General features: G+C 35.0%; 2 protein-coding genes and 1 non-coding gene across 4 annotated transcripts in view; all 3 read left to right on the forward strand.

Moving 5' to 3' along the window:
- The window catches only part of LOC130985259 (uncharacterized), a 920555-nt gene that overhangs the window by 530873 nt on the left and 372126 nt on the right, over nucleotides 1–17556 (forward strand). The gene's annotated exons all lie outside the window — the stretch shown is intronic.
- Nucleotides 11519–13261, forward strand: LOC130985284 (GDSL esterase/lipase At4g18970-like). Its single transcript, XM_057908188.1, has 5 exons — nucleotides 11519–11778; nucleotides 11952–12079; nucleotides 12154–12399; nucleotides 12503–12752; nucleotides 12853–13261. Exons 1-5 carry the CDS (start codon nucleotides 11532–11534, stop codon nucleotides 13071–13073), a joined length of 1092 nt encoding a protein of 363 aa, XP_057764171.1. The 5' UTR covers nucleotides 11519–11531; the 3' UTR covers nucleotides 13074–13261.
- LOC130987252 (small nucleolar RNA Z247) lies at nucleotides 16689–16824 on the forward strand. Its single transcript, XR_009089643.1, has one exon. It is a non-coding gene; the product is annotated as a small nucleolar RNA Z247 (small nucleolar RNA).

Raw genomic sequence — 17556 nt, forward strand, 5'->3', positions numbered from 1 at the left:
AGTCTTCAATCTTCAGACCTTCGTCCTTCAGTCTTCAGTCTTCAGAACCGCAAGCTAAACTAGACATGAACTCTAACATTTGAGTTCAAACTGTTCTAGTCTATTACAATTAAGACCTATGAATTTTGGTATCATCAAAACAAGGATTAGGATATTCTACAAGGTTCCCAACATTATGAAAGTGGTTAGATTCCCCTATTAACACTTTAAATATTATCCAAGTTATTGTGTTACTGAATAAGAACAATGAACAAATGTACAAAAATTGATGAATAAAATATAAATTATTGGTACGCAAAATTGTGTTTTATTCATTAAAAAATTGCGAGTATTCATTATGTGTTGTTATATTGTTTGTATGTTTGAGTATAGAGAAAATTTAATATTATGTTTCATTAAAAAAAATCATAGTTATTCTTTATGCGTTGTTCTGTTGTTCATTTGTCTTTTAGATAATAATACGTGTTTTATTTCATTGAAGTCAGTTTTTATAAGGTGTTGGTGCAAATTAGCAAGAGCATCAAGTGCAAAACTGTTTAAAGAATTATGCAATATATGTTTAAGGTTTAAATTGATACACTCAACAACCTTTTCTCTAGTTTCAATACACTTAACAACTTTTTCCTCAAAATCTGTATCACTTCCTGCTAAAAAGTTTTTTCGTGGTCGGAGTATAGTACTTATAAAATAAGAGTTTTTTCCCATCATATTTTTCTCTCCACTTAATTTTCCCAATCAAATATTCTCTTTTTCTATTTTAATTCTTTTCTAAAAAAAATTATTAACTTCGATTCATGAAAAAAAAAATCAATGTGAATGTTAAATTAAAGATTACGATGAGATCTTTAAATCGGTGTAAAATATTTAAAAAATAAATTTGAAATGAATAAGTCATGATCGTTTAAAATGTCAAAATTAATTTTTTTTTCCTCATATATATCTGGTATTGAATATTATAATCATTTTTCATGTTGTTTTTATTTGTTGGTGTAAAAATAAGTTGATGCCATTTTTTTACTTTAAAAAAAGTATACATGATTGTTTAATTATATTCCCTCCATCCCTCAAACATCTTCCTTTCTTTCCATTTTGGTCTATCCTCAAAACATCTTCATAACCTATTTCTGGAAATAATTGCGCTCACTATTACTCTTATAATCTTCACTTTTTATGGGACTCATTCTCCACTTATCAAATGAACAACTAACTTTTTTTTATAATCCGTGTCAATCTCTCTTCGGAAGATGTTTGAGGGACGAAGGGAGTAATTATTTTAAATTTAATTTTTTTAATGCAATTAAGAAGAAGGAATTTTTTATTAATTTTAATATGATTTTATAAATAAAAAATTAGTTATATATCTAAAAATTATAATTTAAAATATTATGTAGATTAATTTAATTTTAATTATGTTTTATCTACGAATTACTTATTTATTTGTGTATATAAACAAATTTGTTATTATATATATTTTTTATTATTCATATATTCCTGATTTTTTAAATTGGTTTTGAGCTATTTAAATATGAACTTTTTATAAATAATATAGTTGGACTTTTAAGAACCCAAAATTGTTATATCAAATGATGACTATTAGTTTTGTTATATTGATGATTTAATGTTATTTTCTCAAAATGAGAGTGAATTAAATTATTTGCTTTACAATGTAAAAGTTTAATTATTATTATTATTATTATTATTGTTGTTGTTGTTTTTGTTGTTGATTATTAAATTTATTATTATACTCATTAAGTTGATAATAGTGTTAGTATAAACTATTTTAAATCAAATACTAATATTCAAATTAACATAATTTTTTTATTACCAATTAATCAAACTCATGATGACATTTTGATCTTTTTACATAATTGAAAATTTGAAAATAAATAAAATATTTTGTTGTATGTACATCAAGCAGGGGTGTACTAGTATATTCTCCCTCCGTCCATGAAAGAACTTTCTAGGAGGAAGCTGCACGAGTTTTAAGATAAAGGTTGTTGAGTGTATTGAAAGTAGAGAAAAAGTTATTGAGTGTATTGGGAGTGGTGAAAATGAGTTATAATTAATATTGAGAGTTGTGAAAAAGTGAAAAGTAAGTAATTATAAGTGGTGAGATATAGTCCAAAAATGGGTAGAAATGTTTTTTGTGGACGTCCCAAAAATGAAAGATAGGAAGTTCTTTTGTGGACGAAGGGAGTATATTTTATGTAGTAATTTTTTGAGAAAGATAGAAAAAAATAACAAGTTAAATTACTTTTAAAAGATACAGAGATGTAATAGGGAAAAAATATCCTAATTTGGAAATACGTAAGAAAGTGGTAATGAAATTAAGATTTGAATCAAGTTTGGTTATAGTGAAAGTGATTATTTTCGTGAGAAATGAAAATAACGAATAAGTCAATATAATTTTATGAATAAGTTGTTTGTAATGCACGCATATATAGCGTATTCATTTTTTCACCCCTCGAGGATTTGATTCCATATTTAAATGGCAATTCGTGCATTATAAACGATTTTTTTTCGTAGATTTGTATTTATTATTTTCTTTTTTCACGACAAATTTGAATTTAAAGCCTCTAATAAATCACAGGTGGATGCTATGGAAACTCCAACGGTGGTGGCACAGGCTAGTAGCTAGAAGGAAGGTTGAGATGGCCTCAGCTTGTCTGAAAATGGATTCCTAGTTGAAGGAATGCCTAGAGAAAGAGAAGAAGGATTCTTTGATGACCCCTGCTGCAGTGGGGGTTTCTAGCTGAAGAAGAAGAGCTGAGGTGATGGAGAAAAAAGTGTACAACACACGACGATCAGTCAGGTTGGTAAGCCTCATACTTAATGCATGTCATAGTTTTTGAATTTGGCTCCCTCTTGTTAGGTTCTTTTTCTGCAAAATCAATTGATAAACTTTGATATAAATGATTCAGAATTTGCTGTATATTATATGCCCGAATTGATTGGTTATGTTGGTGATAATGCAAACTTCTAGCAGTAATATTGTAGTGACCCGCTCTTTTATATATTTTAAATCCAGTAATGAGTGTTTATTATTGTTCATCAGTGAATGAAACCAGTTATTATCCTGATATGAATTCAGCTGATGATCCTGAATTTATATTGTTAAAACAGTCAATGATATTATTTCAGAGTTATATCTGACTTAGCAAAGTCACGTTATTTATTTAACGAGATGGAACTAGATTTTTTTTTTCACTTAAGTCGTGGATTATTTTCGACTCGTGAGTTAATTAAATCTGCGGATTTAATTTAAATATTAGAACAACAAACGAATTAAATCTACGGATTTAATTTAGATTCATTTTATAACTTATCGATTTTAGCAAGAAATCACATGACAAAATACGAGATTTATGTAAATATACAGTATCAAGCAGAATCGAAGCCAGTATTTTATTACAGTTACAGAATCACCGAGACTTAGATAATACATCATTAATCCTTCTCTACATTTTTTTTTCTTTCTTTTTCTTTCCACCAACCTTTGCTCCCCATTTCTACCACCACTACACTTTGCTTTCCACTCCACCAACTATCCCCACCACTACACTCAATTATGCAACGTAAATCAATGCTAATCAGCCTCCAATTCACTATCCTCCTCATTCTGCACTTGGAAGCTTTTGGAGGAGGAGAAATCCTCATCCAGTGTCCTACCAACTTCAAGGTAAGCTTTGGCTTAAACTCTCCATCTTCTTCCATGATTTTACCTGTATTCATTAAACAACAACAAATACTACCATTTTCAGATTCAATCATTTGATACCAGTTAACACTTGAAAGAGGGAGAGATAGAGCAGTTCAAATTTTGCCAAACTTCAACAAGATCCAATCAGCTTATTTAACTCAGCAACAACAACAAACCTCTAATCATTTTCTAGGTATATACTACTGTTTCAGTTCATTTTCTCAACTCATTCAAGCCACATATACTGTCATCATATCATAGCATAATCGATCATCTATGAAGTGCTTAAGGAGATGGAACGAATTGTAGGCATACTTCACTATACTTTATAAACACAATGAGATTTCTTAACTTCTTAGCAAAGAAGGAATTATATGCTTCACTTTCACTGCACTCCAGAATAGCATTTACGAGAACTCACGACCACAAAAACTAGGACTTTTATTCGAATGGAGATGAGTTACTTAGCTTTGGGAAAAATGGGCCGACTGCCCAAGCAACTGCCGAGCCCCAACTGCCGGAACGGAGTGAGAAGGCGGCGAACTCTCGTTGTCCAGCCTGCATCAGAGTAACCACGACGCCGGCCGGAGAAAGAGAAGGGCGACTGCCCCTTGGCGGTGGCAGCCTCTGGATTGCTACCTGCCGGACGAACACATGGAGGGGAGCACGGAGACCTCGCCGATTCTAGAACCCGGCGGCGGCGGCAAGGTGCTAGCGAGATTTGAAGGCGACAGCTACGACATTAACAAGCTAGAGGGGAAGAGGCTGACCGACTCCAGAAATCGGAGCAACGCCAGCTTGAGGCGACAACGTCGCCGAAGATTCCAGTAGCAGCAGCTCCGGACAGCGGCGATGGCTCCAGGCGGCGGCGCTCCTCCAACGAGCCGCTGACCACCGAACGAGCAGCAGCAACTCCAGGCCGCGACTCCAGGCGAAGCAGTAGCAGCTCCAGACGGCGGCGACGATTTCTAGAGTAGGACTCGGCTGGGTTTTGCGTGAGAAAGGGAGAAGGAGGACGACGCCGGGATTCGACGCGTCGGCAGACAACGGCTAACAGCCGGAGAAGCGAAGCCGGTCAGATTTCAGCCGGAGAAGAAAAAGAAGATCGCTCGTCGAGTTTGAGGAGAAGGGGGCAGCGGCTCCTTCAGAAAGAGAAAGGCGAAAGTGTATTATGAGAGAGAGAGAGAACCGAGATGTTTGGGGGAGAAGGATTTGGGCTTCTTTCCTTATTTATGAAAATTGGGCTTTGCTTAATGGGCTTGTTATTTAATTGATTTGGGCCTTCTAGTTATTATTTTATTGGGCTTTGTTATTTATTTTCAGTGGGCTTGAGTTGGGCTGGATTATTTATTAATTTTGGGCCGATTTTAAATTATGAATTGGGCTTCTGAATTTATTTATATGGGCCGATTTTAATTACTGATTGGGCCTCTGAATTTATTTATTTTACTCAGATGGGCTTTTATTACATTATTTCATTGGGCCGAATTTATTTAAATTGAAGGCCATCTATTTTATTTGGGCTGTTATATTATCTTCGTTGGGCCTCGTTAGATTTATTTAATTGAGCCCAGCTAATCAAATAATTATTTATTGGGCCAAGATTTATTTAATTACTTGAACCGATGAATTATTTCAATTGAGCCTCTCATGTTAATTATTCAAGCCCACTTTTACTTAATTATTAGGTTGCCTTATGTTGAGCCTTTTAATTATTTAATCTTATAACATTACTTATTCATATTTATTAAGCCGATTAATTATGAGGTTATAAAGCGAATAAGCTGAAGTATTTATTTATTTTCTATTGACTACGAGGAGCAGGGTTTATTTAATTGACGGATTAGAACACCCCGAAGAGAACGGATTAATTTTTGTTAATTATCCGGCTTCATGAGACGAGACTTAGCTTTTGTTTAAATCCGATAGCCTGGATTAACAATAGAAATTCCCTGATTATTATCTCAGAATAATAGTTCATGCATACGAGATTCATGCATAGTTTAATTACGCATTCTCATTTAATTGAGAATTTTCCCTCGATTTAAAGTCTTACGTTATTTTCTCGGATTAAAGGTCGAGCGCAAGAATAAGAGCTCGTCAAGGAGTCACTAATCTGTAGCAAAGCTTTGCTATCAGGTGGGTTACTTTCATATATATCAAATGAGTTTAATGTTATGTTTGAACAGTTATTTCATTGCAAAATCTTTGAACTGGAAATTATTTCAACTGTTGTCTTGCCATAAATGTTTCAATGTTTGGTATGATATCTATCTGATGTGGCTTTGCCAGTTATTATGAAATCGAATTCGGGTCCTGAGCAGTTGATAGCTATCTTGCCAGGGCTAGTGTACACCAGTGACCGTGAGTCATCTAGTGGGTTGGCCGGTCAAGTGTCCGTGAGAGGTGGCCACCTCTCCGGCACACAGTTCCAGATATGATAGATTACAAGAGAACTTAGTCTGCAGACGAACTTTAAGAATCACAAATGAATTTAGTAAGCTTGGGCCTTTTTAGCGAAAAACTCCCTTGATGTACTGTTTATGATGGCATGACAATTTACAACTTTACGAAGCATGTTATATTTCATAGTAGGCATATGTGCCCACTGAGTACTTTTGTACTCAGCCCTGCATATATTTCTAAATGTGCAGGTTGAGCAGCTGCCGATGGTGATGAAGTGACGAGCGGGACTCTTTTGTCTTATTATGTATTTAATGAACTCTAGGGTTACATGTCTTCATACATGTAATCAGAACCTTATTCCGCTGTGTACTCAGAAGTTTTATGTTATTTTGGATAAGTCGGAGTTATCCGAACTTACTAGTTATTTGAGTCTATACGACTAAAACTCCGTTATATTATAAATATCCCTGTTGTTAACAATGATACTGCGATCCTTTCTTGTTTGATTATTCCCTTTCTACCCCGCTTCTAATCTCCCTCCATTAGTCACGGTTTCCCCGGCTTAATTATCCTTAATTAGGGCCGGTCGTGACAAATATATAAAAAGCTCATGAAGCTACTTTAAAATTATACTAATATTTAAAATAGACAACGAATAAGCGACAATTTTTTGTCCGTCATCTATTAGAAGATAGACGACAAACAAAAAAACCGTCAACTATCAGACAATAGACGACGGACAGCCGCGTCGTCTATTAGCTAATAGATGACGCAGCCGCGCCGTCGTCTATTAACGCCTCCTAATAGACTACACCTTCATTTACGGCACATGATTTTCTAATAGCTAATAGGTTTCGCATGTTATTTATTAACTTTTTTCTTGTAGTGATTTGACGTTCCAGATTCATTTGTATTTCTCACTAGTCATTCTTACTGGATCTTTTCTCTATTTGAATCTATCTTGCCATATTTTATGAGTAATGCTATTTGGACAAAATATGTTTGAATAAAACATAATTTATAATAGGAGGGATATATTAGCCTTAGAATCAGATCATTAATGCTCGAACATGTCCAAAAATAATTGAACCGATTTAGTGGAAGTTTGAAGGGTATTATGTATATCCATGTAATGTATGCATAGATTAATTGCTTATTAAAATCAACCCCTATAGATATATATATAAAAAAAAACTAAATTATGATTTATAACTATGATTGTTGATCTTATAATAATTAAGGTTATATATGACTAATTTAATTCAAAATTATAAGTTTTTATTTTGATTATAATAAATACAAAGAAACGCAAAATGGAACTTTAGAAATAACTCACAAAGTCAAGTTATTTTAGGCGACCCCTATTTATTTTTTGGCCAAACCTCCAAACACACTTGATGCCAAACTTCATTCAAAGAACACCGACGTCGCGCTTTTTAGTCGTGACATAAAAGAATGTTCATAATAATCGAGTACTTATATCCACGTGTTAATAAAGGTTTGTATTTGGATAAGATTATGAATAACAGGGACGAATACATGATATTATGAGGGACATTAAAATATGAAACAAATGTAGTAGACCATAATGAAGATTGAAAATTAATTTTTGGTCCTTAATTTTAAAACATTGAAATATGGTCATTAATTAGGTGGTATGCCTAATTTTTGGGTGAATTGCGCGCTCGTGGGAAAAAGTCAGTGCTCGATGCACGTATGGCACTAATAGTGCCATAAGTGCCAAGAGGATCATTTTATTACTTAGTTTTCGTTGACACTTATGATACTATTAGAGCCATAAGTGTTAAATGATCATTTTAAACACTTCCCCGTAGGGTTTAGATGTTTCATTTATGGTTTAGATTATCAATTTAGGATTTAGATTATCTATTTATGGTTTAGATGATCCATTTATGATTTCTTGATTTTATTGTTGTTGTTTCTGTATTTGTGTTGCACGTATGGCACTAATAAGTGCCAAAATGACCATTTTACTTGGTTTTATTTTGGATTTTCGTTGACATTTTTGGCACTATTAGTGCAATAAGTACCGACGGAAATCCAAAATAAAATCAAGTAAAATCTTGGCACCTATGACACTATTAGTGCCTAACCCGACCCGGCACGCGACCCACGTGTCTGATCCTACCTGGTCCGCCTCATTAAGGATAAAAACGTTCAAAATCAATAAAAATGGACAAATTTTATGTTTTTTAATGTGTGGCCATAAATTGTGTTTTATGCTTCATTTTAGCTACTTCAAAATTTTACTCATAAAATATATAACTATTTTACTTAAGGATTAACTATAATCATTAAAATAATAATATATTAATTATAAACATTCTTATCGAAATTTCATTTTGATAAGAACGTCACTAAAATACTCCCTCCGTCCCACTGTATCAGAGACTCTTTCTATTTTGGGCGTCCCACTGTAAGTGAGACCTTTCCTTTTTGGGTAAAAGCTTTTCCCTTTAAACACCTTTTCACTTTTTCACCTACACACAAAATACACATGATTTCTTAATTCTCGTGCCCAAAAAAAAGGTCTCACTTACAGTGGGACGGAGGGAGTAATTTAATAAACATTTTTATGGCATTTGATAAGAACGTCACTAAAATAATTTAATAAACATTTTTATCAAAATGCCATTGATTAGTTTTACGTTTTAATTAGTCGTTAAATTGAGTACCATTGATTAGTTTTACGTTTTAATTAGTCGTTAAATTTGAGTAATCAACTGATCAAGTCATTGTCCCTAAGGGATCATTTAAACGATGTAAACTTTAATCAGTAAACAATTAGATCTAAGGTTTACTCCCCAGTCCCCACCATTCCCCTCTTTTTCTAAGTTAAAAAAAAAAAATCAAAACGAAACTCATCACGTCACAAAAATAAATTTATTTTGTTGCATTATGATTTTATAGTGACACATATTGATTCTAAGAGATGTGCCATAAATTCCCTTAAAACTTTAGTTAGGCATAATAAAATTCAAATGCATCCACATGCATATATATTCATATATTTTTATTACATATAAAAATGTAAGTAAATTTTATGCAATTTAATTATAATAAATTTTGTGACTGATATTGATGTAATTAAATTTTTCTATACATAAAATTATTATAAAAATATTTTTGTTACATAGATATACAAGTCTCACAATATATTTCGTTACAAAGGGAATTGTAGAGTTAGCTAGGATTTATTAGGATTAGTAATTTAAATTGATTTGAAAATTATTACAATAAATTGTCAACCCATTTTAAAAGTTTTGAGCTTGTAAAAATATGACACTAATTAAAATGGATCGAAAATTATCATGTGAGTGCATTACTTATTTAGAGCATCCGCATTGGGGGTTCCTTGATAGCCTACTTGATAGCCTACTTGATAGTGTTTGTGTTATTGAATAGGTAGTGCTGCATTGGGGTTCCTTGATAGCCTACTTGATAATATTAGTTTTGATTTTATGTTTTTCATTTAAATTTTATTGCATAATTTAAATAGCATATTTTTGTAATAGTTAAATACTGGATTAAACATAAATTTAAAATTACTTAAAACATTAAAAAAAATACATAAAAATTTAAAAACACCTAAAAAAAAATACATACAAATTTAAAAAACCTAAAACATCATTAAAATCACATTCCTTGATAGCCTAGGATAGACCACGACGCCTAAGCACGTCGGCGACCATGGACGCGTGCAATGCACGTTGTGCGTCCATCATGTGCGTCGTATCCGTGTTCAGGAGCTGCATATCGAGCTCCATCTCCCGGATATCGTTCCTCCGCTGGTACTGGGCGGTGAATGCCCTCATCTGCTCGTCGTTCCTATCCAACCTCTCCACTATTTCTGGTGGAGGATCCGAGCTCGTATGCGACGCTGCTGCCTTCCCTTTCGCCGCCGCCTTGGCCGCCTTGTTGCCAATGGGTCGGGCAGAAGAGATCTCCTCGCCTGACGCCGAGGTGGTGAAGCCGCCCTCCTCCGTAGTCTTTGTCCTCTTGGAGGCATGCACGTCTCCAAGGAGGTACATCGACTTGAACTTGGGATTGTTCCGGAGAACTCTCCACGTGTTCCAGAAATTGAAGGAGGCCCTGTGTGGGCTTCGAGCCTTGAAGAGGGTTTGGGCCTTTTCACGAATCATATCATCCGAATGACCGGACGGCCAATTGTTGCGCGTCTCCACCCAAACAGCTTCCCAGAGACGCACATCCGCGCTTACCCGGGACCAGTGGCCTTGAAGTTGCTTGATCTTAAGGTCGACGCCGAGGATGGGGTTCACACGTTCGCGGATCCGGCCCCAATATGCCTCTCCCTTCTGATCCGTCCCACGGATCGAGTCGTTGGTCTCCTCCGCCCAAATTTGGACGATGAGATCCGTATGCTCGGGAGCATACGTATGACGGTACATAGCGGCCTTGTCGTGCTTGATTTTGGTGGCCATTTCCTTCCTCCGGCCGCCTTTCTTTGGTGGGGAGACACTCTGCTGAGCACTGACCGGTTCCTCCTCGGGCGGGCTCTCCTCCAAGTTGATTCCTCCCATATCAGGATGATAATCGGAGGAGAGATCGGGGCACCAATTTGGATCGTAGAAAGGGTTGTGTGGATCCATGACGGAGAAAATTGTAGGAGAAGAAGAGGTGTGAAGAGAAGAAAATTGGAGAAGAAGAGGTGTGAAGATTGTGGGGAGAAGGTGGGGTGTTTTAAAGAAGAGAAGAAGGAATTTTTTTTTTTTTGAAAACGGTCGGTCAAAGGTGCGGAAACCGAGGAGCTGCAGTCAAAATTCGAATAAAATTCGAATTTTTGAATTTTTCCTTTTTTTTTTTTTAATTGGGCGCGTGCATTGCACTTGCCATCTCCTCCGCCCTTCGAGCATACTCGATAACTCGAGGAGTCCTCGAGGAGCTCCACTCCGCAACGCCCTCCTCGACGCCCAGTGGCTCCTCGAGGAGCCACTGGAGTACCCGCGTTGCGGGTGCTCTTATTAATGTCCTATACTTTTGCAAACTTCAAAAAATTTTATCCCAATTTTCAAATCAGTCCAATTATTGTCCTACAAAGCCCTCCAATCAAAATTGTAACTAATTTTACTATCCTTAAGAATGTAACAATTTTGGTTACATATACTAAAATAACTTATTATCAATGAACCTAAGCCCCCATATATACGGTAATATATATATTATTTCATTACTAAAGGATATAGATATATATGGGTTTTTAGGTCAAATAAATTGATAGATTGTATGTAGAAGCTAGCTAGATGCATAATTAACAGCCTCGCAAATTGCAATACACAACATGGCATTTTGGTAATTGCAAAAGTCATTGATGCACAAACATTACAAGATGCGAACTATATAAATCTGTCATTCTGTGTTAGAATTATTCATCACATATTTCCAAATGGCAACTACTACTTTAAAGTGCATAATCCTTGCTATCCTATTTGTTGCTATAACGCCCCAATTGTTAATCCATGCCCAACAAAAAGTTCCTTGCATTTTTCCGTTTGGAGATTCTCTATTCGACAATGGCAACAATAACAACCTACTCACTCTCCTTAAAGCTGATTATTCTCCTTACGGAATTGATTTTGTCTATGGCGTCAATGGCAGGTTCACCAATGGATTTAATATTCCCGATATTCTTGGTATATATCTAGACACTCTTTCCTCTTGGGAGATAGGGTTTTATTTAATTAATTTTATGCACTTTCTTTAAGATACATATATATATATATATATATATATATATATATATATATATATATATATGGTCATTTACTATGGTTAATTACTAATTTATATTTGAAAATTGCCGCAGCTCAATTGTTAGGGTTTCTTAATGGTGTCCCCCCAAATAGGGCTGGTGGAGGCTCCAACACTGTTCTTCGAGGAGTGAATTATGCATCTGGTGGGGCGGGCATCCTCGATGAGACCTCATTGCAACTGGTAATTAGTTAGTATATATTAAACCTCCATATGTGATTTTTATTTATCTAATAATTAATCTGGTTAATTTGTAGGGTCAACAAATCCCCATGAATCAGCAGCTAAAAAATCATCAAGTAAACATTGGTCGGATAGCTACTATACTCGGAAATCAGACGGCAGCCGATCATCTTCTCCGACAGTGTTTGTACACCGTTGACATGGGAAATAGCGATTACGTCAACAACTACTATGCTTTACCATTAACCTTGACTAGAATTCTATACTCCCCAGAGAGTTTCGCTGAAAAGTTGATACATGAATATTCTCAGCAACTAACGGTTAGTCACATCGGATCCTAATTTATATAATAATGGTTGTATGTTTGAATTCATTGATATATATATATATATATATATATATATATACCGTCTATTTTAACAGACTCTGTACAACCTTCAAGCAAGAAAAGTTGCAGTTTTTGGGTTACAACCGTTAGGTTGCATACCTCGAGAGTTGTTTCTTTATCCTCCCAAGGGAACTGCATGCGTTGACTTCATCAATGACGCCGTCCGCTTATTCAATACTAAGCTTATTTCACTCGTTCGCCACTTGAACACTAATCTGCCGGGCGCCAACTTTACCTACATAAACACATACGGCATTTTATCGGGAAACTTTGCGGCCACCCTCGGTAATACTATTATATATTGTTCGAGTAGGTTTGAAAAACATAATTACTTTGAATTAAATATTGAGCTTTAATTGAGATTAGTTTTGTTGATTATTTTCAGGTATTAAAGTTCCAAATGCTTCATGCTGTGAAGTAAACAAGATAACGGGACTGTGTGTTCAAGACGGAGCTGTATGCAGCAACAGAGATGAGTATACATATTTCGACGACTATCATCTAACACAGATTGTGGCTAATTATACTACTTCTAGAGCTTACATTGCTCAGACACAATCTGATGCATTCCCAGTCGACATTCAAACTCTCATTCAGGCGCAGTAAAGTGCTTGCAAATGCAATAAATTAAAGCTCTTGTAATGAAATAAGACATGAATAAAGCCAATGCTAGCTCTGGTTATTATAATCATGTAAGAGAATGATTTTGTCAATCCAGATTCCCCTGGTGTAATCCTAAAACATTGTTGTTCGCTTTAATATTAATATTATAATTAATAGTAAAACTTTCTTTATGTATTTTTATCATGAAAATGTTGGCCAGCTTGTCGGATATTCTAAATTTCAATTAGGGTTAAACAGAGTTTCAATTAGAATTTATCAATAAACTAATTTTTCTTAGGGTTAAAGCCGGTGATCCCTCAGTAAGTCCATTAGGCATAGTTTTGTTGCATTTCATAATTAGGCATGTGTGCATCATGGGCCTCTATCACTTCATCTAAAAGGGTGATTCTATTCACAGCACCCATATTAGCCCATTTTATTCACCCATTAGCTCATTTTATTCACTATAGCTCTAAAACTAAAATAATGGAGTAATGGTATAAAAAAATAATGGAGTAATATATATATTTTTAATACAAATTTATCACATAACCTATAAGGCTATAACCTTATAATTATTTTTAATTTTATTTATTAATAAAGGGGCTATATAATAAGTAAAGTGGAGTGCTTTGAATAGAATCACCCATCATCAAAACTTACAATTTTCTGGCCCATCAACAATTACTCGATTGGGCTTAAAATACAATTTTTATTTTCGGCCATTGATATATGTATACTGTTGGATTTAATACAAGAGATATATGTATAGAAACTTCTGACTTTTGACTTTTGACTTTTCTATATGATTTCGTGTAAGCTAGCACATAAGATTTGATTCAATATTTCACCAACCCCAATCGATAAAATAGAGAGAAAATATAAGAACGATTTGATAAGATAGAGAGAAGCAAGTACAGATATGATAGTCTTGTTTTCAGTTTCTAATTTTCTTTTTGTCAGTTTCTAAATTTTTGGTTATCGCGCTTGAATAAATTTTGCCCAGTAGTTTCATTACGAATTTCCTATACATTTCAAAATTTATATATACCATCCCCTACAGCTCTAGATCATTTAAATGTACTTTTTTTAATTACTTATCTATCTTAGAATAATTACTTCATAAAATACGTATGATTTGCTTGAAATGCAACCAAGACCTATGTTTATTTCTATCATTTAAACTAATTTTGTTTTCTATTCCTATTGAGAGGGTACACAAAATTGGATAAATCCTACTTTAAAAAATAAAAATACTTAATAATGCAAAATAAACGTCCCCTGATTAAACTATGATTGTTGATCTTATTATTAAGGTTATATAACTAATTTCAATTCAAATTTATAAATTTTTATTTTGATTATAAATAAATACAAAGAAATGCAAAATGAAACTTTAGAAGTAAATAACTCACAAGGTCAATTAAGTCACGTTAGGCGACCCCCTATTTATTTTTTGGCCAAACCTCCAAATACATTTAATGCCAAAACTTCATTATTCAAATTAGGCCCGGAAAATCATACGTGTCGGATTGTTATCGGGTCGACCTGATAAGGCCAAATCTGAATACGACCTGTTAAGAAAGTGTCCGACATGAACATGAACCCGACACGATTTACTCAAACCCAAACACGACACGAATCTGACACGATCGAATACGATAACAACACGATCTGATTAAAACTTGATTAAACATGAAACCCTAAAGGTTAAAGTGTAGAAAGAATTAAATATTTAAAATAAATACTTAATAAAAATAATAATAATATTAACTCTATCGGGTGACACGAACCCGACACGAAATTTTTAGGTCCTTATCAGGTCGACATGATAAGGACACGAACCTGATAAGGTTTGACACTAACCCATTAATTTCGTGCGATTTCGCATCGTGCCGAAAATTGTCAGCCCTAATTCAAATGACATCGTCTGCCTTTTAGTCGTCGCATAAAAAATGTTCATAATTAATGATAAATGATCGAGTACTTATTTGTGCGAGTTAATAAACGTATTGTATTTGAATAACTTGATGAATTACTAACCGGCACGAATATCAATTATAGGAATCCTATATTTCATTTCATTCTATTCTCATTATCATTCCATTCTCTTCTAATTTCATTCATTCATACCAGCCATCACTTAATAGTTTGTATGTTGAAAAAAAAATACTATATCATATTAATATGTGGAAACGGTGAAAAATATTTAATATTTTCTTTTATATTTCTATCAAGATAAGCACCCTTAAAGGATATGGGCTTCTGCTATTCAGGTCAAATAAATTGATAAAGTTTCTACTATTTAGGTGATGAATCAACCGCATGTCTTGATGATCTAGGGGCTGAAAATGATTCATATTTTACACAATAAAATGTGTTTTTATTATAGCCCTCCCATATATATGATCATTTGTTATGGTTAATTACTAATTTATATTTCAAAATTGGTGTAGCTCAAACGTTAGGGTTTTCTGTTGGAGTCGCCTCAAATGCTTTTGGTGGAGGCTCCAACGCAGTTCTCCGAACTATAAATTATGCATCTGGTGCAGGTTTATAATCACTATTAATTTTCATTTATATATTAATTAATCTACTCTACAGGGTCAACGGATCCCCATGAACCAACAGCTGAGAAACCATCAAGAAAATGTTGATCAGGTGGTGACTTTACTCGGAAATCAGACGGCAGCCAACCATTTTCTCCGACGGTGTTTGTACGCTGTTAACATTGGCAATAGCGATTACATCAATGTTAGACAAGATGAGCAGATGGCCATGCATAAATCTTTGTGTGTATAGCTCGTGAGTTGGAGGAGTTTATTAAAGTGTTTTTGTCTACTTCCTAGAGCACCTTTGTTGCTTTTAATGAGCTATCCTAGAGTACCTTTGTTGCTTTTAATGAGCGTGCAGCGTTGTGTTTTGTGTAGCTATCTTTGGGGTTTTGCTAGTCTAGAATATTCTCTAGCATGATATATATTTGTAAGCTTTCTTGCATTGAGGTCAAGTTGAACATAATGAAAATGCAGAGCATCATCTCTTTCATCAAAATGTCTTTCTCTTTCTTTTACCCTATGGTTTCTTTCATGGTATCAGAGCAGGACGTTTAGGGCCTGACTCTTTTGTTTTTCCTTTTCTTCTTGTCTTGTCTCTATCATGGCAGATCTAGCCACCCCTATTATACCACAAAATAACCAGATCTCGGTCAAACTCAATGAGAATAATTTTCTCATTTGGAAACAACAAATTATGGCAAATGTGAGAGGTTTAGGTCTTGAAAAATATTTTATCAGAGATCCACCCGCTGCAACTAAGGCTGGAGAAGATGGAGAAATGCTCCCAAATTCTGAGTACATTAGCTGGGTACGCCAAGACCAGCTCCTTTCGGCTTGGATTCAGTCTTCATTAACTGAAAGTACCATGATTCTTGTGGTTGGTCTTACCACCAGCAAGGAGATCTGGGAAGCGCTCATTCAAAACTACTCAAACCAATCCAAAGCCAAAGTAATGCAGTACAAGTTGCAGTTACAGACCTTGAAGAAGGAGGCGCTGAGTATGAGGGATTATCTTAACAAGATCAAAACCTGCTGCGATCTTCTTGGCTCAGCAGGCTACAGAGTTTCTGATGATGACCAAATCATGCATACTCTTGCTGGTTTAGGTCCCGAATACGATTCAGTAATGGTTACTATAACTTCTAAACCAGAGGTTTGGACTCTTGGAGATGTTAGCTCACTGCTACTGAGTTTTGAAAGCAGGATTGAAGCAGCCAAGGCTCAAGTCATCAACACTGAAGGATCTCAACCTTCAGCTAATCTCGTCCAAAGTGCTCATCAAGGTAACAATCAAGGTGGCAGAGGCAAGTCTTTTCAAAATAACACCAACTCTTCCAGAGGAGGCTTTTCAGGCGGTTTTGGTGGAAGAGGCAGAAATGGTGGTCGAGGTGGACGAAATGGAGGTAGATATGGTAACAACAAACCCATATGCCAAGTTTGTGGTATTACTGGACACACAGCTGACAGGTGTTGGCATCGGTTTGAGCCAAACTTTGTTCCTGGCTCAAGGAACAATTCTATGAGACCTTCTTCTTCGGCTCAAGGAACTATGCAGCCTAACTTCTCTCACAGCAACTTCTCTCAGCAGCCTAGTCTGAACATGGCTCAACTTCCTCCTGCTTCCACCACTTCAGAATCTTGGTTTGACAATAGCAGTCCTTCTACTTGGTATCCTGATTCTGGTGCCACCAATCACGTCTCTCATGACTACAATGCCTTTCACAATGTCTCTGACTACCATGGAGGTAAGAAACTTCAAATGGGAAATGGTTCTCTTGCTGTTATTACTCATGTTGGTGATTCGGTTCTCTCTTCTCCCACTAACTCCACACATTTCATTCTTAAATATCTCTTACATGTGCCTCAAATTAAAAAGAATCTTCTTAGTGTTTCACAATTTGCCTTTGACAATAACGTTTTTTTTGAATTCC

This window comes from Salvia miltiorrhiza, chromosome 5 (genome assembly GCF_028751815.1).
Source record: "Salvia miltiorrhiza cultivar Shanhuang (shh) chromosome 5, IMPLAD_Smil_shh, whole genome shotgun sequence".
In the NCBI taxonomy this organism is placed as follows: Eukaryota; Viridiplantae; Streptophyta; class Magnoliopsida; order Lamiales; family Lamiaceae; genus Salvia; species Salvia miltiorrhiza.